The sequence below is a fragment of the Pseudonaja textilis genome, chromosome 2 (genome assembly GCF_049901715.1).
Source record: "Pseudonaja textilis isolate UNSWEBS1 chromosome 2, rPseTex1.2, whole genome shotgun sequence".
NCBI lineage: Eukaryota > Metazoa > Chordata > Lepidosauria > Squamata > Elapidae > Pseudonaja > Pseudonaja textilis.
The window spans coordinates 21,663,179-21,686,221 of record NC_141991.1 but is presented as its reverse complement, the minus strand read 5'-3'; the positions used below and the strand labels follow the sequence as shown (position 1 = coordinate 21,686,221).

The 23,043-nt window shown below is 41.4% G+C and overlaps 1 protein-coding gene across 5 annotated transcripts in view; it reads right to left on the bottom strand.

Moving 5' to 3' along the window:
* MTMR14 (myotubularin related protein 14) overlaps positions 1 to 23,043 on the bottom strand; it is a 108,889-nt gene that overhangs the window by 4,783 nt on the left and 81,063 nt on the right. For 3 of the 5 annotated variants that reach the window (XM_026717925.2, XM_087923463.1, XM_026717929.2), the window contains one exon: positions 11,808 to 11,951. The exons of the other annotated variants lie outside the window; for them this stretch is intronic. In XM_026717925.2, the coding sequence (XP_026573710.2) occupies positions 11,808 to 11,951 (144 nt within the window). The remainder of the gene's footprint in view (positions 1 to 11,807; positions 11,952 to 23,043) is intronic. 5 annotated transcript variants of the gene reach the window in all.

Genomic DNA, 23,043 nt, shown 5'->3' with positions numbered 1-23,043 from the left:
AGATACACCCTGCTCTTAGGGCTTTCTAGAAAATTGAAAGGTCTTCTGAGACGGTCTTTGGTTAATTGTCATTACTGTTAGGGAGCTTCTCTTTAATTTCAGGTTGCTTCTCTCCTTGATTAATTTCCATTCATTGTTTCTTGTCCTGTTCTCTGGCGTTTTGCAGAATAATTTGGCCCCTTCTTCTTTGTGGTAGCCCCTCAAACACTGGAATACCGCTATCCTGTCACCGCTAGTCCTACTTTTCTCTGCATTAGCTGTACCCAGTTCCTGCAACCATTCTTCGTACATTTTAGTCTCCAGGCCTTTAATCATCCTAGTTGCTCTTCGCTGCACTTTCCCCAAAGTCTACAACTTTACAACACATCATAAAATACGTAACACACATATAACGTATCATATAATATCACCTCCAACACACGCACATACACAGTAACATTATTGTATATTACTATAAATTGTAAACTGTCAAGAATCCAATCAGATAGAGGCAGGGTATCAATTTAATAAATCAACAGAAATAAAGATCTACCCACCTCCAGAGGTTTTTCTTCCCCGCACCACAGAAGAAAACCATTTCACTCATTCACACTAAATACAGCATCTGTTTTCCAAGCACATTTCTTCCTTGTGGGGTTCTCAAAACCTCTAATGAAACTGATTTGTAATGGGACATTCACACCAAACTTCAAATGCTACAGAATTTGCTTTTCTTTTTCACTGCTTGGCTGTCATAAGCGTCCATCTTTTCCTTTCAAGATGCACCTGAAGATACACCTATCTACCAACTGACCAAAATGATTAACCATAGGATGGTGGGTTCTAAAAACCTGTGTCAAAATGGTCTTCTTAGGGGCCACAAGATGGGTTTTTTTTCTCCCAGGCAAAACTACACCTCCAGTTCCTATACTGAATTCATCACCCCAGATAGGTGCTGGCCTACAGGTAAGGTACTTTGTAAGGTAATTAAAGCACTAATGGAGCAGATATGGGAGTAAAACCAAAAATCCCGAAGAGGTAAATTTACAGGCAATCCTTGCCTTATGACCACAATTGAGCCCCAAATCTCCATTGCTAAGCAATTGTTAAATGAGCTTTGCCCCATTTGATGACCTTCCTTGCCACAGCTGTTAAGTGAATCACTGCAGTTGTTAATTAGTAAGTTAGGTGAATCTGGCTTCCATGTTGACTTTGCTTGTCAGAAGGTCTCAAAAGGCGGTCACATGACCCCAAGATACTGCAACCATCATAAATACAAACAGCTTCTATCCCAGGGCAGTAACTATATTGAATTCTATTGTATAGTACTGCAATATTAATGCAATGTCAGGTTTTCAATTCAATTGTATTGAATGTGGATGAGTGAGTGTGTTTTATTTTTATAATTATAATGTACACTGAAGATGGCATTTAATTTTGTTGTACGAGGTGCAATGACAATAAAGTAAAGAAAAGTAAAGTAAACTAAGAGTTAGTTGCCAAGCGTCTGAATTTTGAACACGTAATTGTGATGACCCGGGGCGTGGCCCAAAGGCAACACAGTCACATAAGTAAGAAGAATTCCTTTAATACTTCCAATTTTGCTCCCAATGTCCAGATTACCTTCGGCTGGAGAAAAAACTCTCCTAGGAACAGCCTTTTAAGTGGAGGAAATTCAGTCCGAAAACAAAGTATATACAAACAGAAAATAAAAATCCACACAAACCACGCTACCGCAATTAACTGGATAGGGATTGCAGACTTGAAAGCCCAGCAAAACTCACACAGTTGGGAAGACACCAAGAACACAGATAAGCCTTGACAATAACAGATAACTCACAATTTGCTTCTAAGAACTTTGCTGTGTGTAGCTCGCCTTTTTAAATACTGTGTTCCCATGAAGGGAATCAGGGCCCTTTTCTCCCCCGTAAGCCACGCAACTCATGTTGCTCCCTTCTCCGTTCCTCCCTGCATGCCCTAGGATGAAGAGGGGGTGGGCCTGGGTCTTCCTCTGAATTCCCTCTGCCTTGCTCTACCTCTCCCCTGGTCTGCCAAGCCGGACTTTGCCCTTCCCCAGTTTTTTCCACAACCAATGGAGGCACACTCCCACTCCCTGTCAGCTGTTCGGCCTCCCCCTCAGAATCAGATTCCGACAGGGGCATGACAGTAATTGTGAGGATGCTGCAACCATCATAACTGAAAAATAGTCACAAGTCACTTTTTTTCAGCGCCACTGTAACTTTGAACAATCACTAAACCAATGGTTGTTAAGACAAGGACTATCTGCATTTGGAGCAACAGATTACACTGCCCCAGTAATGGCGAGCCTTTTGGGCTCAGGGTGTCCAAAATTCACAAAATGCCTAACTTGACTCTCTGGTTGTGTCACCGTCCCAACTGAAGAGAAAAACTCTTTACATATTCATTTACTTTAAAAAACAAAAAAAATCAAATCATGCGTGATGCTATGGGCTATAGAAAGAAATATAAAATAATTGCAAAAATGAAATATGAGCAAAATAAATGTATTTTAGGAGAGTCCGGAGGCTGCATGACAGCACACCCCATTCTCTTGTGGCCTCTGAATATCATGCGAGAACAGGCCATGCTTTCAAGAATAGATGTCGAGTGTTGGTGAACAATGCCACGGGTCACCCAAAACATCACAACATGTCACCTTTGACACGTGTGTCATAGGTTCGCCATCACTGACCTACCATATCTTGGCTGGGTTGGGATTGCAGGTGATAAGAAGTCTAGGAGTTTAGTTCTAGCTCAGCTAAAAGGCACCAGTTCAGGAAGACGGACAATGAACATTATCAACCCTTCTTCAAGGAGGGTCTCAGCAGATTCTCTGATTTCAACCTTGGCACAAACTGACCTACATCATTTCAGTTAAAAGGCTTTCCAGAAATGGAACGCCTTTTTCCAGGCTCCACGTTGTCAGTTTAAGGACAACTGAGCTGTTACCGTAGCATTTTCCACATCTGTTTTTCCAGCACTGGCTCCTTGAAAAAGACTTGCCATTCAGAACGCAACAGCTGCTTCCCTCCATGCAAGGACTAGTATTGTAAGAAAAATACAATACTGCCAGCATAGTAAGATGGGGAGGGGGGAATAGTTTAAAAAGAGAGAGAAAAAGAGAGAGAAAAAGAGAGGGAAAAAGGCAGAACGATGCCTTTCGGCACCCTTTCTTTTTAATGGAAAGACATAAAGTGGCTTATGAATCAGCTATGTGGGACTTCAGAATATAGTTCCGAACGAGGACACCATGTCCTCACAGCGTTTTGTTTACACCAGAGGCATTTCTTCTCTTGAAAACAGAGGCTAAAAAGAAAGGAGCGCCAACTACATTCTTGGTGCGCACATGGTCTCCAACCTGGAAGTACCAAGAGGGACTAATGGACCCTTTAATGGACTTAAACATTTCCCATCCATTCCAGATTAACGTAGCCTGCAGAATATTTAAGGGGAGAGTCCTCCAGGCACGAAAACCTTTAGGTTTTATAAAACCTTAATAAGATCATACTGATCCAGTTTTGGTCACCACATTACAAAAAAAACAAAACAAAAAGATTTTGGAAAAAGTGCCAGAGAATAGCAACTAGGATAATTAAAGGCCTGGAAACTAAAACATATGCAGAATCGTTGCAGGAACTGGATATGGCTAATCTAGACAATAGAAGGACTGTGGGGAGGGGGATAACATGATAGCAGTATTCCAGGGGTATTTGAGGGGCTCCCACAACGAGGAAGGGGTCAACTTATTTTCTAAAGCAGCAGAAGGCAAAATAAGAAACGATGGATGGAAAGTAATCAAAAGAGAAGCAATATGGAATTAAGGAGAAATGTCCTAACAGCGGGGACGATTAATCAGTGGAACAGCTTGCCTTAGAAGTTGTAGGCACTTCGGGGGTTTTAAAGGAGGTTGTAAAAAAAGACTGGACAGCCGCTTGTCTCAAATTGTCTAGGGTCTTCTGCTTGAGCAGGGGATTGGATTAGAACAGGGGTCTCCAACCTTGGCAACTTTACGACTTGTGGACTTCAACTCCCGGAAAGGCTGAGGAATTCTGGGAGTTGAAGTCCACAAGTCGTAAAGTTGCCAACGTTGGAGACCTCTGGACTAGAAGACCTTCAGGTCCCTTCCAGCTCTATTCTGATTGGATGAAGGGTTAACTATCCTCTTTGATTGCTGTTTGCCCCAAGAGTCTCTTGGGAGTTCCAAGATCCTCCTACCTTAGCTTATTTCTATCAACAGCTGTCTCAGAATGCAATGAAAATAATAGGTTGTTTGACATCTTAATCAATAAATAGAAGCAGGCTCGCTAGCAGCTCTGTCCAAATCTTCAGTTTGCTTGCCTATTTAATGTAGGACATTGGAAACTGCAAACAGGCTCCTGATCCCTAGGAGTTTTCACAATCTTTCCAGAATTTCAAAGGACCGAAAGAGGACCTTCTGTATGTAGATTCAGTAGATTTATACTTTTCTTCAGGAGCCAAAGGTGATGGACATATAACATGCCATCTTAACATTTTCCTTTCACAACTGCCAGTGAGATTGGTTAGATAGGAAGACAGACTATTGACCTCACCTCTTTCCTAAGAGGTCTGTAGGGGGCGTGCATAAGCGCACCAATGTGCCTACGGTCCCTGCCCTATTGTTTCTTTTATTTTTCTCATATGTATCCATTTCATGTATTCATAACTATGTTTATATTTATACCTATTATCTTGTAAGCGATTGACAGATCAAATAAACAAATAAATAGACTAATCTAGTCATCTATAGATGTGGGTGGATTTAAGCTAGGATTAAGGACTTCAAGGCTCATACTTTAACTAAAGCTATATTTCATTAGTTCTCTGGGATCAGCTACTCGAATCATATCTGTGCTCTACAGCAGGGGTCGCCAACCTTTTGGACCTCAGGGACCACCAAATTCATAATTTTAGATCCCAGGGACCACTAACCAGTTCTGTGGGCTTGGCATAATTTGTGGGTGTGGCTTGATGGTCATGTGACTGGCTGGCATGGCTTGTATGTAAATATTATAAATATTTATATAAATATTGATTTTTTATAAAAAAGAGTAACTTTTACCCAAAATCAGGCAAAGCAGGCAGATTGAGTTGCTCACAGAATCACAGATTCATTCAGACATCTATCTATCTGCCATCAGCTAGCTCAGTCTGTCACATAAAATTTGCTTGCAAGCAAACTCATAAAATTTGCTAGCAAGCAAACTCACAAAATTAACTCACAACACACCATGTATGTAAATATTGAATTTTTTATTTAAAAAAGCAACTTTTACCCAAAATCAGGCAAAGCAGGAAGATTGAGTTGCTCACAGAATCATTCAGTGATCTATCTAGCTGCCATCGGCTAGCTCAGTCTCTCAAATTTGCTTGCCATGAGTCTCCACTGAATTTGCTTTCAAGCAAACCTTCAGTCCTAAGAGAAGTTCGGCTGTGCTTAGCTAGAAAACAAGAAATCCAACCATTTCCTGCTTCCTAGCTAATCTAAATCTCTTAGCACAGCAGAACAGATGATGGTCGGAAAAAGGAAAAATAGCAATTTAGCAGGCAAGTTTGCTGTGTAAGGAGTGAGTGGGCGGAGAGGGTTCCCGCGGGCCATGTGGGCGGTGCAGCCTTGTGTTCCTGCGCAGCCTGGATTAATTGCTTTGGGGGGGATGCTCTGGGGGTGAGATTTCTCTGCGGCCCACCAAAATTTTCTCGCGGCCCACCAGTTGGCAATCGCTGCTCTACAGAGTGATCAGAACATCCACAGCAATGCCAAACCTGTCAAACTGAAAGCTTCAAAGGGGCTTTTTTGGAACCTTGTAGGGTTCATAAATAGGAAGTGTTACTGTATTTGGTTCTCTATTCTCTATTCAGAAAATTAAAGATGACAAAAGTGTTTATTTCACTCCAGTTTTTTCTCCTATCCTAACATCTGGCTCACTGTAATCTGTTCTAGGGGTATGCCTGGCTTATCTGGTAGAAATATTTTGAACCCAAAACAAAACTCACGGATTCCAAGAGTTTGTGCTGAGAACCTAATATTATTTTTTATTTCACCTTGGAGCAAAAGGTAGATGTTTTGAGTGGTGGTATTTCAAGTGATGTCATAGATTTTAAAAGAGGATTCCAAGCTCAACATGTGCCGTTTTGAATACTCTGCCTGACATTAAGTTTTGGAACAAAACACAGAACCCATTTTAAGCTTTGTTTTAATGGAACTCAGCAAACTCAACCAGCAGAAGGTTTTGAGTTGCGTTTTGTTCTGTGCTCCAACAAAAACCATGCTTTTCAATATCATTCACATCCTTAGCCTGTTCCTATGTTAATCTGCACATTGTTTCCTTTCTTCCTATTTCCTTGAGTTTGTGGACTGCTTTAATCCAAGCAACTAATATTTCCTCAACACATGAAATTTGTGTGCATTTTTTCCCAGCTTACGCCCTTTTTAGTGCATATTTCACAGGATGTAATTTTTTTCACAAGTATTTTTTTTTCTCCTGTATGTTTATACACATTTTCCTCAACACATTTTTTTTGGGGGGTGCATATCTTTTTTAAAAATTGTGAAAACAGCATAAAAATACTCCAAAGGGTGGGTTGGGGTCTGTAAGTTTGCATACAATTCAGAGGTGTGAATTGGGCACATGCACATTAAAAAATGGAAACCAAACTAAATTCTCTGTCAGTGCTAAAGCAGGATAATTAATTAACGAGAATCTAAATAGGGTTCAACCTGACTAGGCGAAAGATGCTGAAGCAAAAAATCCTGTACTCCTCTCTACCATCATCTTCTTCTCAGCTAAATTGTTGGGTTAATGATATGCCGGAGCACCCTATGGTAATCCAGAGCTTCATTGTTTTAATGTGAATGCTGCCTTCCCATAAATCACATATCCTAGAAGTCATTATCCTAAGGCCACCTCTTCCGAATGACAGAATAACGAAGTAGCCTTGGAATTTAATCAATTCCAATTTTACAACAGAAACACAAGCATCAAAACTTGAAGCCCTTCGAGGAGAGAGAGAGAGAGAGAGAGAGAGAGAGAGAGAGAGAGAGAGAGAGAGAGATGCAATTATCTGAAGCAAGAACAATGCCACTCTTCCCATCTCTCAAATTTGTAAGACGCAGCTGAGAGAGGTCAATGCCACGCAGATAGATATTGAAGAGACAACTCCGCTTATCCAAGCTGTACTGAAGTTAGTGTATCTTCTGCTTGCATTATATACCGAGCCATTTTTTGGGCGGTGGGGGAGTGGGGGGGTTAGTTTCAAGAGTAAGATTATGATGGTCTGTTAATGTCTTCTCGAAAGACTTTCCTAACTCAGATTCATCAATTCTTCATTACAAGGAAGCACTTCAGCACAGCAAGCCTCTCGGACTCAAGTAGAACTATCTATTATTGCCCAGACCATCCATTCGATTAGTAGGGTACAATAGGCTTGTGTACCAAAACTACAACGGCATGCACAGGTTTTGATCCCCCCTGGTCATATGTTTTAATGAATCCCCGAGGCCAGGTGTGTTAAACTCATGGCAGTGTCATATGAGGTATTGCGACTTTTTCCCTTCGCTAAACTGGGCATGGGCGTGGCCAGTGTGTGACATTTGACAGCTCTGCCCTAGGTGAACAGAAACTGGAATAATATCTATACGGTAAAAATTATGACCTACAAGGTCCCTTCCAACTCTGATTACATGTTATTGGTTATCTCTGTTAATTAAAAGTAATATCTTCCTGCAAATTTGAATGTGTACTTACTATTATTTATGTGCAATAGTTAACCTACATTAAGACACTTCCTTCAGAACAAATAAGTTCAAAGCATTTCCTGTCGCCATCTAAGAATCCTTCTCTTCTTGTTTTGGGAATTTTCCCTTTCACTCTTCCTTGCAGAACTCTTCCCCCAAAAAAGGACATTTTCCTAGGTCACTTTGCGTTCAATGCATGTTTGGGACCTCTCCATAGACTTTCAGCCCTGTTCAGGTCTGGGGACTGTGAAGACCATTCAAACCTTCGTATCTGGAGATACGTTTCAGATCATTCCTTTGCTGAAGTATCCAACATCTTTAATTTCTACACTGGCCATAAAATAGTGGTCTCTTAGGATAGATATGCTGACATTTAGATGAGTCTATTCATCCTTCCACCCACATGGTATTTCTTGTGCCACCTCAAAGTTGTTGGGCACACAGCCCCATGCCCAACAACTGACAAATTCTTCATCCTTTTTTCCTGCAAGAATATTGGGTATGGCTATGGGCATACTATTGTTTCATCAATCCAATCATTTTATTCTAAAACATTTCGGGCTTATCAAAGTTTGGATATAGAGAAGGTTAATTGTGGGTCAGGGTTGGTTTGTGGGGTCCGTGCTGCTTTCTGAGCTTGGCTGGTTGCTGCAGACATTTCATTATCAAAAGGGTAATGAAGGGACATGACAGCAGTATTTGAGAGGCTATCACAATTTAATTAATTAATTTATTTTATTAATTTATTTTCCAAAGCATCAGAGGGCAGGACAAGGAAGAATGGATGGAAGCTAATCAAGGAGAGAAGCAACCTGGAATTAAAAACTTCCTAACAGTAAGGACCATTAACTAGTGGAATGGCTTACCTTCAGAAGTTATGGATGTTTCATCATTGGAGGTTTTTAAGAAGAGATTGGATAACCATTTGTCTGGAGTGGTATAGGGTCCCCTGCTTGAGCAGTGGGTTGGACTAGAAGACCTCCAAGGTCCCTTCCAGATCTATTCTGATTGATGGTAACTTCATGGGTACAAGGTTTTATCAAGATTGTCTTCTGCGTGCTTTAGACAATTCTATTTATGATGAAGTTGGGAGAGAAAGTTTCCTTCTCAAAACTCTCCTGCGTAGATCATTGTACTGTATAGGTAATGTTGTAAAATGTGGACTTGCTGACATCTATTCCAGCGTCAGCGGGTTTCTTTTGCAGTCACTTGTTGGTTCAGCTTTGCAGATATGGCCAGTTTGGGAGCACTTCTAGCAGATATCTCTCTTGATGTTCTATATATTGCCTTGATTTCTGCAGTTCCAGCTAACTCCCGTTTCCTAAACACACTTCTCTCATTGAAACTGCCAGCTGAAGCATTTAGATATTTTTCTTATAACCACCCCCTATTTTGTAAGAGTGAGTTCCTTCATTTTCAAATGCTCAAACAGCTACTTAGGGAAACTCATAGTAGCAGACAGTAGACAGAACAGCAATTGCAAACTGAGGAGACAGAAGTTTCGGAGAACTTGGCTCGCCTATAGAACTGTCATTGTTTTTGGCTAATAATAGGCTTAATGAATCAGTCACGTATTTGCGCTTTCTCAATAACAGTTTAAAACGTACCACTGAATCAACTGGAAGGGTGTCGCAGTGGTTAGAATGCAGTACTGTAGGCTACTTCTGCCAAATGACAGCAATTTGGCATTTTGAATCTCACCGGACTCAGCCTTCCATCCTTCCGAAGTCAGTAAACGAGGAGCCAGATTGCTGGGGGCAATAGGCCGACTCTTTAAACCACTTAGAGGGGGCTGTAAAGCACTGTGAAGCGGTATATAAGTCTAAGTACTACTGCTATTTTCTTACTCTGAATCTGTATACGGCACACAAACAGTGAGCATGCATTCAGATTTGCAGAAAGATGAGGTGTTTTTCTTTGTACCGCCTATAGATTATGTTAGCTTCTACTTACCTAGGGATTTCGGGGTGTGTGGGGGGGTGTTCCACAACTTACAACCATCCATTTAATGATTGTCAGAAATTACAACGGCACTGAAAAAAAGTGACTTTCACACTTACAACCGCTTGCAGCATCCCCATGGTCAGGTGATCAAAATTCAGATGCTTGGCAACTGGCTCATTTTTATGACCGCTGCTGTGTCCCAGAGTCACGCAATCACCTTTAGCGACTTTCTGACAAGCAAAGCCAATGGGAAAGGCAGATTCATTTAACCGTGTTACTGACTTAGCAACTCCAAAGATACACTTAACAACAACGGTGGCAAGAAAGGTCGCAAAATGGGGGCAAAGCTCACTTAACAACTGTCTTGCTCAGTAAAAGAAAATTCAGGCTCAATTGTGGTCCTAAGTGGAGGACTACCTGTGATTGAAAGATCAAACATTTGAGAAAGAGGCCCCAATTTTTTGTGTGCGGTTGTAGAATGAAGAATCATGGACGAAAGGGCACTAGAGGTTCTGCAGGCAATTTCATCTCATACCTTCGCACAATTCCTTCCCGTGGAGGGGACAGGAATTGCAGTATGAGAAAAAAAAAGGATATTCAGGGTTTTGCAGCATTAATTCAGCGCCAGAAAAATAAACACAGATGGCTGATGCTTCATTTAACATCTTTATAAACATAATAAGTAGATTTTATAAACCAGCTGTAGATTTCTCCAACATGGAGCAAACTCAGACAGAAACATGTTGCAAGTAACTTCAGGAGCTACTCAGGAGCTAAGAAACAGACATCGGTTTCACTTTAGTTCAGCAGGCAGGCAGGCAGGCAAGCAAGTTAGTTTCATCTTCAATAGACAGACTCAGAGCTTAATACAGAGCCACGCCTAGGCTACTTCTAGTTTCAGTTTCCAAGCACTTCTCATTGGCTGACTTAGTTGCTATGCCTATTCATTGGCTGACCTTGTTACCATGCTCTGTTCCAGTTCCTGAATATAATCTGACAAAGGAGTGCGATTTAACTAATGCTGGTGAGATGCTTCAAAGGTAGATGGCGAGCAACGGTCAAGGGAGGCTTTGTGATGACGGGCAGGTAAAGAACAAAGCCTAGCCTGTATTGGTGTGATAGATGCTTTTTCTCAAATGTACTCCCCAAGCGTCTTTTAGCACGCAGATGGCTATTTGCAAAGCGGGATGAGTGGCCAAGTTGCCCTCCAAAGAGGCAAGAACAGGCCATCTCACAACACTCATCCTGGCCTGGCACTTAGAACATTACCTTTCAAAATGAGATACATTTATTACAGATATGTGGGGGATCTCTCTCCTTTTGGAGCACAATGGCTGCAGCAGTTCTTGGCCAAAATACATAGGATTGGATTGTAAGAATAGAAAGGAAACAAGATTTTAACTGACTGCTAATCCTTTTGCTGACTTTGTGAAGGACACTGGAAAGAAAGGGAAAGAAAAGAAAAGAAAAGAGAATCCCTATGCCTAAGAAGAGATACCTTAGAAAATAATCCAAGGGAATACTTTAGCTCAAAGAATGCAGCTTCAACAAATTAAATCCTGAAAGGAGGCTCGCCATCTCAAGGGCTCCATGGAAGAAGTTAATAATGAGGAAGGCTAGGTTAATAAAAAGCCCACGCTGAAAAATAAATGGGTAAGAAGTGCACAGCAGTTGGTGGGTGCGGCCCTAGTGGGGCTTGGAGGGACAGAATTTGAATTTGACAGGTGTGATCCAAGCCTCCAAGGTCTACTTACGGTACGCAACGCTTTGCAAAAGAAAAAAAATGGATGTAAAAAGTCCACAGGTATCTGAGGATCACATGAGCTACGTATATCTGGCCCCAGGACTTGAGGAAAAGCCAATCGGGTTGCCAGCCAAGCCATGGTTTTTCCCAGGCAGGGATTTGTAAGAAACCCTTCACCTATGACCAAGGAGCCAGCAAGCCTAGATTGATTATATCAGACTTGACCGGGTATAAGTGGCTCCTGAGGATCTTAGGAAGATGCATTTGTCTGGACCGGTTCTTTTAATTCTAGGATGCCTGGGACTGAACCAGAGACCTCCAACATGCAAAGCAGGGTCCTTCCATTCACAGATCTCAAGCACTTACAAGGAACTGTTAGGGAGCTCATCTGGGAAGCTGCAAAGAGAAGAGGAGTCAGTCTGCTCCTGTATACTGCCGCTCCCTGTTACCATCTGCCAGCTGCCAAAGTCGGTGGAGAGGGAGGATCCGGGAAGAGAAAGGTCAGTTGATCTGAAGCAGAGAGAGAGGAGATGATGCAAATCAGTGGCTTCGTTCAGGTCTTCTGCTAAAAAAAAAAAGGTTCACTGGCGGTTTTAGCACCTTAAAAAAGTCACACGGCAATGCAAACTGTCAGGTAGCGGGGCATTCAAAAAAAAAAGAGAGAGAGAGAGAGAGAGATGGAGGACCACAGAGCCCCTGAAGCCTCCCTGTAAGAGTGAAAGACATGCCAAAGAAAAGTACTCTAGTTCAAAGCAGGTGAATTGAGCCAAACCAGGCAGTGGTCATTTGGGAGCTGCAAGATCCAATAGCCATCATGCTTAAGAGCCCAAGAAATGGATGCTGTGTCCCTACAAGGGCATACCCACGCTGTGTCCCTACAAGCCGGAGGTTTCCCCCCCCCATCTCCCTCAATTGCTCATGTTCTGTAGGGCACAAACTGAGCTTTCCGGCCCTTCCCAGCCAGAGGAGAGCTCCCAACCTGAAGCGATATCCCCCGTTTTCTGGGAAACAACAGCCCTTTCCAGACAGGGCTTGGATTGTAAAAGCAGGCATCTGAGTAGGTGGGAGGCAAAAAAACCCCCAAAACCCAGAATTTAAGGAAAGAAGGTGATTTGGTGGCAGTAAAGTGGAGAACTCTTCAGAGGGTGCGGATCTTCATCTTCTTCTAACAAGATACTTTTCAAAATCTGTCATCTACATTCTTCCCGCTGTTCCAGGAGGCAGAGATGGTTGGTAGACTGTGTTAGTATTAAATCATAACACAAGCCGGGCAATTTGGATGAAGGAAAGCCAAAAGAAACCCAGAAGCGTCGATTGTGCAATAGCAAGCTCACAAGGAGAGCATTTAAAAAACAAAACAAAACACGATCCTTCAGAATATTTATTTCAATTGGAGGTGACAAACCTGATTTATGGTAATACTGGATGCCTTACCTGAAGGGTCATTTGTATGTAACAAGGAACAATCCAGATTATTTATTTGAAAAGGCAACTACAGTACAGATAAATCAATGGTCTTCCATTTTTAGCAGGTGCTGCCTTCACACACCTCCCCTTGCTATCCTACAGTATTGCCATTTCTGACAGAAGCAGGAAAGCAATGTGCTTTCAAATTTTTTATTGAGTCCAGACCACTGCCTGGATAATCTGGTCATGGTGATTCAGTGTTTTAAGATGCAAGTACAGTTAGTCCTCGACTTACGACCACAACTGAGCCCAACATTTTTATGTTGCTAAGTGTTGGGTGAGTTTTTGGTTAGGTGAGTTTTCCCCATTTTACAACTTTCTTGCCGCAGTTGTTAAATGAATCATTGCAGTGTTTAAGTTAGTAACAAGGTTGTTAAGTGAATCTGGCTTCCCCATTGACTTTGCTTGTCAGAAGGTCACAAAAACTGTTCACTTGGCCCCAGGATACCGCAACTGTCATAAATATGAACCAGTTGTCAAGCATCCAAATCATGTGATCATGTGACCATGGGGGAAATGTTGCAATGGTCGTAAAAGTGTGAAAAACGATGGTAAGTCACTTTTTTCCAGTGCCGCTGTAACTTTGAAAGGTCACTAAGTGAACTTAGAACTAAGGAGAAATTTCCTGACAGTTAGATCAATTATTCAGTGGCACAACTTGCCTCCAGAAGTTGTGAATGCTCCAACACTGGAAGATTTTAAGAAGAGATTGGATAACCCTTTGTCTGAAGTAGTGTAGGGGGGTTGGACTAGAAGACCTCCAACTCAGTCTGTTAACAGCTGTTAAGTCAAGGACTACCTGAATTAGCTTTGCATTTATTGACTCCTGGACTTTTCAAGGTTATAACATACACATGAGAATAAAAAGCTTTTAAATTTTTTGTCCAATGGTTTATCCAAAAACATAACTGACGGGGCTTAGGTAACGGATCGCATGCAATTGGTCATAATGGCTAATGGGATATTCCCCTGAAATTCTTCATCCCTGCTCTCCTGAATCCCGAACGTTGAATCTCCACGTAGGCATAATAGTAACTGATGTTAGTTATCAGAGGACATCCATTCTGACTTCCCACATGCCAAGACCAGGATTCTATTGGCAGCCTTTTTCCTAGGATAATTCTGGAGGGGATGTGAATTGGTCTATAAAGAAAAAAATCCATGCCAGGAATGAAGAGGGACCTTCACAGTCAACTTCAGCTAACTTAGAAGAGAATGACCTGTGCATACAAGTTCGCTACCGCTTTAACCTAATCCTGCAAAACTTTTTCTCCGGTAATATCACACGACTAACTAGAGCATACAAAACATTTGCTAGACCAATACTTGAATACAGCTCATCAGTCTGGAATCCACATTACATATCAGATATTAATACAGTCGAGAAAGTCCAGAAATATTTCACGAGAAGAGTTCTCCACTCCTCTACTCGTTGCAGAATATCTTATGCCACCAGACTTGAAACTCTAGACCTAGAAAACCTAGAACTACCCCGCCTTCAGTCCGATATAAAATCATACATTGCAATGTCCTACCTGTCAATAATACTTCAGCTTCAACCATAACAATACAAGAGCACACAATAGATACAAACTCAAGGTACCAAACTTGATTGCAGGAAATACGACTTCAGCAACAGAGTGGTTAATGTCTGGAATACTCCACCTGACTCTGTGGGTTTTTTTCCCCCAAGCCCCAAAAACTTTAACCTTAGACTGTCTACTATTGACCTCACCCCTTTCCTAAGAGGTCCGTAGGGGGTGTGCATAAGTGCACCAACGTGTCTACCGTCCCTGTCCTATTGTTTCTTTCTTATTCGTATCCATTAAATGTATTCATCACCATGCTTTTACTTATACCTGTTATCTAATACTTGCTTGACAAAGAAATAAATAAACAAGCAAATAAACAAATAAATAAATAAATCTAGAAGGCCACTTCCCTCTGCTTTGAAGAGATCTGAAATCTGGATTTCCCTTGAAGAGAAGGAAAGCCGGCAAAATCTTGCTTACAAGAAGCTACTTAACAGAACTGTAAAGTATGTAAAGGAACATGGGTTTGACTGAGAGAAAGTGGAGGGAAATGTTAAGAGTCTGTAAAAAGGATGTCTGCATCTTGGGAAAACAGAAAGCTTGGGGAAGAAACTTAAAACACAACTCCACCTAGATTGTGTTGAGTATGAAACGAAAGTGGGGGCTCTGACAGGCTTTCAAGAGTTTATTAGTGCCCCAGCTGCATTAAAGGACATTGCAAGACTCCCATGGATCCCCGTTTCCTGACCTTGCCCACCTCAAATGGTTGACAGCGGGGCAGCATTGTGGGAGAATTGGCTGAACAAGGAAACCTGCTTGTTGGGGGAAATTGATGGACCAGAAGGGGTCAGGCGTTAATGGCTCCCTGATGTAACCAACACACCAGCACAGGGTTTCTTTCATTGAAGTCATAGCAACCGCCTCCTCGTTGTGCAAGGGTAGACGGGGCCTTGCAATTGTTAAAACAAGATCATTTTGGGAGTAGAAGAAAGAGTGGCAGCAAATGGCTGAACCCAGAATAGAGAAGAATTATTCAGTGATTGGAACAGCAGTTGTGTCCTGGGACTGAGGTAAGAGAAACAGAGGTCCAGATTAGTTAAGGATTAACTACTTAGTTAAGAAGGTTGCAGGGCAGCCAAGAGGTCTTCTGCAATAGGAATGGTAGAAAAGACTGCTTCATCTAAGAGGAATTACCTCAGAAGAAATTCTCTATGGAGGAATTACCTCCATAGACATTTACCTCAGAAGAAGTTAGCAACAGGTATAGTTCTCTTGTGTCAGAGGTCCAGATCAGTGTTTCCCAAACTTGACTATTTTAAGATGTGTGGACTTCAACTCCCAGAATTCCTCAGCCAACACGGCATACATAATGGCTGAGGAATTCTGGGAGATGAAGTCCACACATCTTAAAAGTAGGCATGGTTAGGAAACGTTAATCTGGACTGAACCCTTATAGCAAAAGAACAAAATAATGGGGCAGGAATAAAGGGACAGAATGGGACTGAAGAGCTATAGATAAGACTTCATCGTACATATATATTGCTCCAGACATAATCAAACTTTCCAAAAAATCTAGGGCTTCCCCTTTTTTTACATTCATACATTCACACCAGAGAGGTTTGCAATCAAGCAGTCCAATTAAGAACTATAATTTGGAAAGCCAGTGGAAAGCAAGAAGTGAAGGAGATACTGCGGGTTTCTTCATCAGCAAAATCAAAAGAAAGAGAAATAAATGCCAGTGTCCTGGAATGTTCTCCTTGCATGAAAAAGGAAGATTACAACAAGTTTCTAGTCCATAAGATTTTAGAGAAGAATTGAAGAAATAACATTGAGAAAAGGAGAAATTGAGAAGATCGTCCATGAGACAAGCTTGATGAGTCCAGTTCATCTTCCTAGAATTTGTTGTGGTTAGCTGGCAACAGGTGCAGATGGCTGAGGAGACCAAGGACCTTGATGATGGGCCAAGACCATCAGGGAGTGGAGTGCTGCCTTCAGAAATTGTGGGGGCTGGCAGCAGTGATGAGGAGGTTCCCGAGGAGCCTATGCCAAGCGCGCATGAGCGCAGGATGATTTGTAGAAGACAACAGCTGGAGCAGCACAGGCAACTCAGGAGTAAAGATGCAACGTAATGGCCCCTCCCTCCAGGGAATATAAGCCTGGTTTCAAAAGGTTTTTGCCTTTGCAAGAAGGCAAAAACGCTCTAAGGACCCAGCACTGTGTGTAGAAACTCCAGCTTATTTGAAGAATTCTGTCAAGGTTTTTCTGGTTGGACTAATCGGCTGCAAGCCATCTTTTATTTACAAAGAAGTTTATTTGTAGATTAAAGCTGTGAAGGTTTGAGTTGCTATGTTTGTTTGAGATTTTCTTGCTGGTAACAGGGTTGGGTCAGAACAGAATTAGATACTCGTTGTTCTCTTGCCTATGTACAAATTACTGTAAGGGCTCAGCTTAAAGATATAATAAATTAGCATTCTCAGAATAGCTGTTCAAATACTTATGGGAAGACACATATAATATGTGTGAGCAACAGCACCTTCCGTTCATGTACCACAAGAATGGGCATTAAGAGATAATAAGTATTCTTAATGACTAGCAGCCACTGATAATACACAGTACATTTTGTCTAACTTTCCTTTTCAAGCTATCCAAGTTGAGTCAAACTATAATAATGGAGAGCAGCAAATCTGTAGTAATGGGATTGAGAGTGATATGTCAGAGTGGAACTGAAATAAAAGTTGATGAAAAGGAAATCTCAAATCCTGGGGAAATGGAGGGAAATGATAAAGCCATAGAAATAGAGAATGTAATTGGTGGAAATATTTAAATCTGGATCTGGTTTGCGTATGGAACCGCTGTAAAGACTTACTGTGTGTGAGAGAAAGGGAGGGAGGGGGAGAGAGAGGAGGGGGTTAGGGTTAGAGAACTGCAATTATGCCTGATGATTGGAAAAATGTGGTGCAAAGATCACATAATTCATACAAAAACTACAGGAGCATTACAGGTAGTCCTCATTTAGTGAGCATAACTGAGATTGGCAATTCTGTTGCTAAGCAGGGGTGGAGGGGATTAGGTCAGGCACGGGAGAGAAAGCCAACAGAAATCACTTTCCTATGGGAAAATGCTTTATTTTGATTTTTTTAAATTAGATTTTAAAATTTGGATACCAGAGGGAACTAAAGGAAAAGACCACATAAATTCAACCTACAATTTTAAAATGAAGCAAACTACACTGCTCAAAAAAATAAAGGGAACACAAAAATAAGACATCCTAGATCTGAATGAATGAAATATTCTTATTAAATACTTTGTTCATTACATAGTTGAATGTGCTAACAACAAAATCGCACAAAAATTTTCAATGGAAATCAAATTTTGCAACCCATGGAGGCCTGGATTTGGAGTTACACTCAAAATTAAAGTGTTAACAAACACTACAGGCTGATCCAACTTTGATGTAATGTCCTTAGAACAAGTCAAAATGAGGCTCAGTAGGGTGTGTGGCCTCCATATGCCTGTATTACCTCCCTACAATGCCTGGGCATGCTCCTGATGAGGTGGTGGGTGGTCTCCTGAGGGATCTCCCCCCACACCTGAACTAAAACATCCCCCAACTCCTGGACAGTCTGTGGTGCAACGTGGCATTGGTGGATGGAATGAGACATGATGTCCCAGATGTGCTCAATTGGATTCAGGCCTGGGGAACAGGTGGGCCAGTCCATAGCATCAATGCCTTCATCTTGCAGGAACTGCTGACACACTCCAGCCACAAGAGGTCTAGCATTGTCTTGCATTAGGAGGAACCCAGGGCCAACTGCACCAGCATATAGTCTCACAAGGGGTCTGAGGATCTCATCTTGGTACCTCATGGCAGTCAGTCTACCTCTGGCGAGCATATGGAGGGCTGTGAGGCCCCCTAAAGAAATGCCACCCCACACCATTACTGACCCACTGTCAAACTGGTCATTCTGGAGGATGTTGCAGGCAGCAGAATGTTCTCCACGGCATTTCCAGACCCTGTCACATGTGCTCAGTGTGAACCTGCTTTCATCTGTGAAAAGCACAGGCCGCCAATGGCGAATTTGCCAATCTTGGTGTTCTCTGGCAAATGCCAAACGTCCTGCACAGTGTTGAGCTCTAAGCACAACCCCCACCTGTGGACGTTGGGCCCTCATACCACCCTCATGGAGTCTGTTTCTGACTGTTTGAGCAGCCACATGTGGCCCGCTGGAGGTCATTTTGCAGGGCTCTGGCAGTGCTCCTCCTGTCCCTCCCTGCACAAAGGCGGAGGTAGCAGTCCTGATGCTGGATTGTTGCCCTCCTACGGCTTCCTCCACGTCTCCTGAGGTACTGGCCTGTCTCCTGGTAGTGCCTCCATGCTCTGGACGCTATGCTGACAGACACAGCAAACCTTCTTGCCACAGCTCGCATTGATGTGCCATCCTGGATGAGCTGCAGTACCTGAGCCACTTGTGTGGGTTGTAGACTCCGCCTCATGCTACCACTAGAGTGAAAGCACCGCCAGCATTCAAAAGTGACCAAACCATCAGCCAGAAAGCATAGGAACTGAGAAGTGGTCTGTGGTCACCACCTGCAGAATCAGTCCTTTATTGGGGATGTCTTGCTAACTGCCTATGCTTTCCACCTGTTGTCTATTCCATTTGCACAATAGCATGTGAAATTGATTGTCAATCAGTGTTGCTACCTAAGTGGACAGTTTGATTTCATAGAAGTGTGATTGACTTGGAGTTACATTGTGTTGTTTAGGTGTTCCCTTTATTTTTTTGAGCAGTGTATTTTAATATCAGGCACACTAAAGGGATCTTGGAGTCTTAGTGGACAACCAGCTAAATATGAGCCAGCAGTGTGCAGCAGCTGCCAAAAAAGCTAATGCAATCCTAAGTTGTATTTACAGAGGGATACAATCAAGGGAGGTACTAATACCATTATATAAAGCCTTAGTAAGACCACACCTAGAGTACTGCATCCAGTTTTGTTCACCACATTACAAAAAAGATGTTGAGACTCTAGAAATAGTACAGAGAAGAGCAACCAGGATGATTAGGGGACTGGAGGCTAAAACATACAACGAATGGTTGCAGGAAATGGGCTTGGCTAGTCTAGTGAAGAGAAGGACCAGGGGAGACATGATAGCAATCTTCCAATGTTTGAGGGGCTGCCACAGGGAGGAAGGGGTCAAGCTATTTTCTAAAGCTCCTGTAGGCCAGACAAGGAATAATGGATGGAAACTGAACAAGGAGAGATTTGACCTGGAAATGAGGAGAAACTTTCTGACAATGAGAACAATCAACCAATGGAACAGCTTGTCCTAGGAAATTGTGGGAGCGCCATCACTTGAGACTTTCAAGAAGAGATTGGACTGCCATTTGTCAGAAATGGTGTAGGGTCTCCCGCTTGGGTGGGGGGTTGGACTAGATGACATACAAGGTCCCTTCCAACTCTGATTATCTGTTATCTGTTAAGCATATTTTTGGAATAATGAACTGGGAAATTAACTTGAATAGGGTTTGTGCTTATTGACAAACTGTCTAATTTTTTTATGGAAGAGGAATAAGTTTTACCAGACAAGTCTACTGCTGATTTGAGAAGTGGATTTAAAAATGACAGGCCACAAAATGGAACACGGAAAAAGATGATACATTGGATATACAAATGAAAGCATAGGTCTTACTAATGAAAAAGGATATACAAATAACAAGCTGAAAGAGTGACTTGGATAACTTCCCTATATTGGATTTACTTGTTAGAGATTTGTTAGTTTTGAAAAATGTGATGAGAAGGGACAAAGAAAAAATGAAAAGGAATAAATTTTCTATAACAATATTTGAAGGGATTAAAAATTATGATTGCTAGAAGTAAAAGGAAGAAATATAGCGTTTGATCAAGGTTAAAACAGACATGCTATCCTTGGCAACTCTTAACAGATTCTTACTGACACCAGGACTGAAATGATATTACTTTATGGATTTGTTTATAGATTAGAAGAGATGGGCTATAGGAAAAAAATGGTTGTTTGTTGCATTTTAAGAGGAGGTAGTAAGTTACTAAAATTGCTTATACTTGCTGTGATGGTGGAAATCCACACACACACACACACACACACACACACACACACAAATAATATATATATATATATATATTTTTTTTCTTAAGTTTTCGCGGGTAGTTACATGTATGGTATTCAGCTTTGTTTGGGTATTTTCCCACGTCATTATAGTTGTGCTTTTAAAGTTGTAGCAACGTTGCAGCAGAATCCCACAGACGAACACAATACAGAAGTCTGATGATGGCAGATGAGATTCTGCCGAAACGTTGCTACAACTTTAAAAGCACAACTACAATGACGTGGGAAAATACCCGAACAAAGCTGAATGCCATACATGTAAGTACCCGTGAAAACTTAAGAAAACAAATGTATGTATGTATGTATGTATGTATATGTATATGTATATATATGTTATTTTATTATTTTCTGCTTTTTCCTTTCTTTTCTGCACTTTCTACTCTTTTTATTCTATTTTTTCAGTTTGCCTTTTTATTGTCTGTATTTATAAATTTTAATTAAACCATTAAAAAAAGACAAAAAAACTTGCAAATGCAATTGTAAAGATTGTGGTCTATCTAATGAAGAAATGCTTCTTCGAAAAATAGAAACTGGCTGTGCGTAAGAGCCTATTCCTGCCCACTATGCTATTTGGAAGTGAGAGAACAGTAGGAGAAGTATACTAGTACACTGAATGCACTAGTAATGCGGCATCTGAGAAGAGAATGTTGTAAAACAAGAAGAGACAGATTCAAGAATGCATAGTTGCTGAACTAACATAGATCCAATTTAAAAATAAGTGGCCGATATAAAAGGAGTTATTATAAGGTGGGTGGGTAATTTTTTTGAGAATGAACAAGTGGTGAATTTATTTTTTAAATGGCTGGGTCAATAGAAAGTGGAAATTTGTGAATATAATGGTTGGTTGGAGGTGATGAGATGCTCCAAAAGAACAAAGACAACTTGCATGATGTGATGATTGAAGGTGGTACAGCAAGGGTGTAGAAAAGCACGTCCACTCCCATTCTAAAACACCTGGTTACACCCTGTGGGCACCTCCTTCATTTAAAAGCATGTTTTCCTGCCTCACACAGCTACTATAAAATACTGATAGAAGAGAGTATCTGTACCACAGGGTTGAACTGTGGGGTCCTGGGTGCTCTATAAGCTTACTTGTAGATATTTCATTGCCCAACTAATCAACATCTTAATGTATATAAACAAGAGAGCAAATCCCATTCCCCACTAGCACTGATGATGTTAAGCAGTTAGGTAATGAAATGTCTGCAAGGAAAAAAAAACAACCAAGCTCAAAGAAAACCAAGGACCCCACCATAAAATATCAGGAAAAGGCTTTTTAAAGGAAGTACTGAAAGGTGCTCACACTTGTTCTGTGATACCTGATCCAAAGCACTGCACATTTGTAGGAAGTAGATGAAAAGATGAGACAAATGTCACTTGAATGATCTGAAGGGTTTTCAATTCGTTAATAAAAAGTCATGGCCATCTTTTAGCAGCAGGTATGTGTATGATACCAGGCAAAATTCATTGGTTTTCTTCAAAGCATTTCCATCTGAACTTGAAGGCGTTAAATTGTTAATAAATCTTAGAATAAGCTTTTTCCATCTTAGTTGCTTCATCTCCTCAGTCTCCTTTCCTCGCTTTCTATATCAGCTCAAGCACAGGTAGCTGACCTACATCTTCTATAACGAAGACATCTGTTGTCTGATTAATCAAAGGATTAATTCAGTTTTCTACTGCCTTCCATTAGTATTCCCATGCTCTACCATCTTCCTGCTCTGATTTAAGGATTTTGTGTGCTGGATTTAACTTCATTAGCAATATGTTCCTTTATAAAATCTCTCTGTGTCCCTTATTTATTTATTATTAAAGAAAGTTGCATTTCTTTTGTATAAGCTTGTGCTTCTTGTTCTTCTTGTCCTTTGGGCAGGCCATAAAGGCCACTTGCTATAGAGCAATTCCGCCCTGCCAAAAAAAAAAAAAAAAAAATTCAGTAACTGCAAGATATGGAGGCTTCAATTCCCAGAATTCCCCATGCTGGCTGAGAATTCTGGGAGTTGAAGTCCATAGATCTAAAGAAACATTGCCACAGAACAATTCTGGAGGTGACCTCTTATTTTCTTGACCTGACCTGTGAGCTTCTGAGAAGTGCTTAGCATGTCAGTCAGCAGTAGAGAATGTTACACTGGAAACCCTTCAGGTTGATCTAGCAAGATTCTACCTGAACTGGGGATCATCTCAATTGACAGCAGGCGTCTTCAAACTTGGGACTTCAACTCCCAAAATTCCTCCTCCAGTCATGTTAGCTCAGGAATTCTGGGAGTTGAAGTCCACAAGTCTTAAACTTTGCCAAGTTTGAAGACCCCTTGATTTACAGCTTCTTTCCTACAACTGCAAAGCACTTATGTTCTTGCTGAGATATGATGCTGTGGTGTACTCCTCTCCTCTTCTTTTGGACAGTCCTTCCTTTTTAAATCAGGTTGTCTCTCCAAAATAAATAAAAAATGTGTTGGAACTCTTC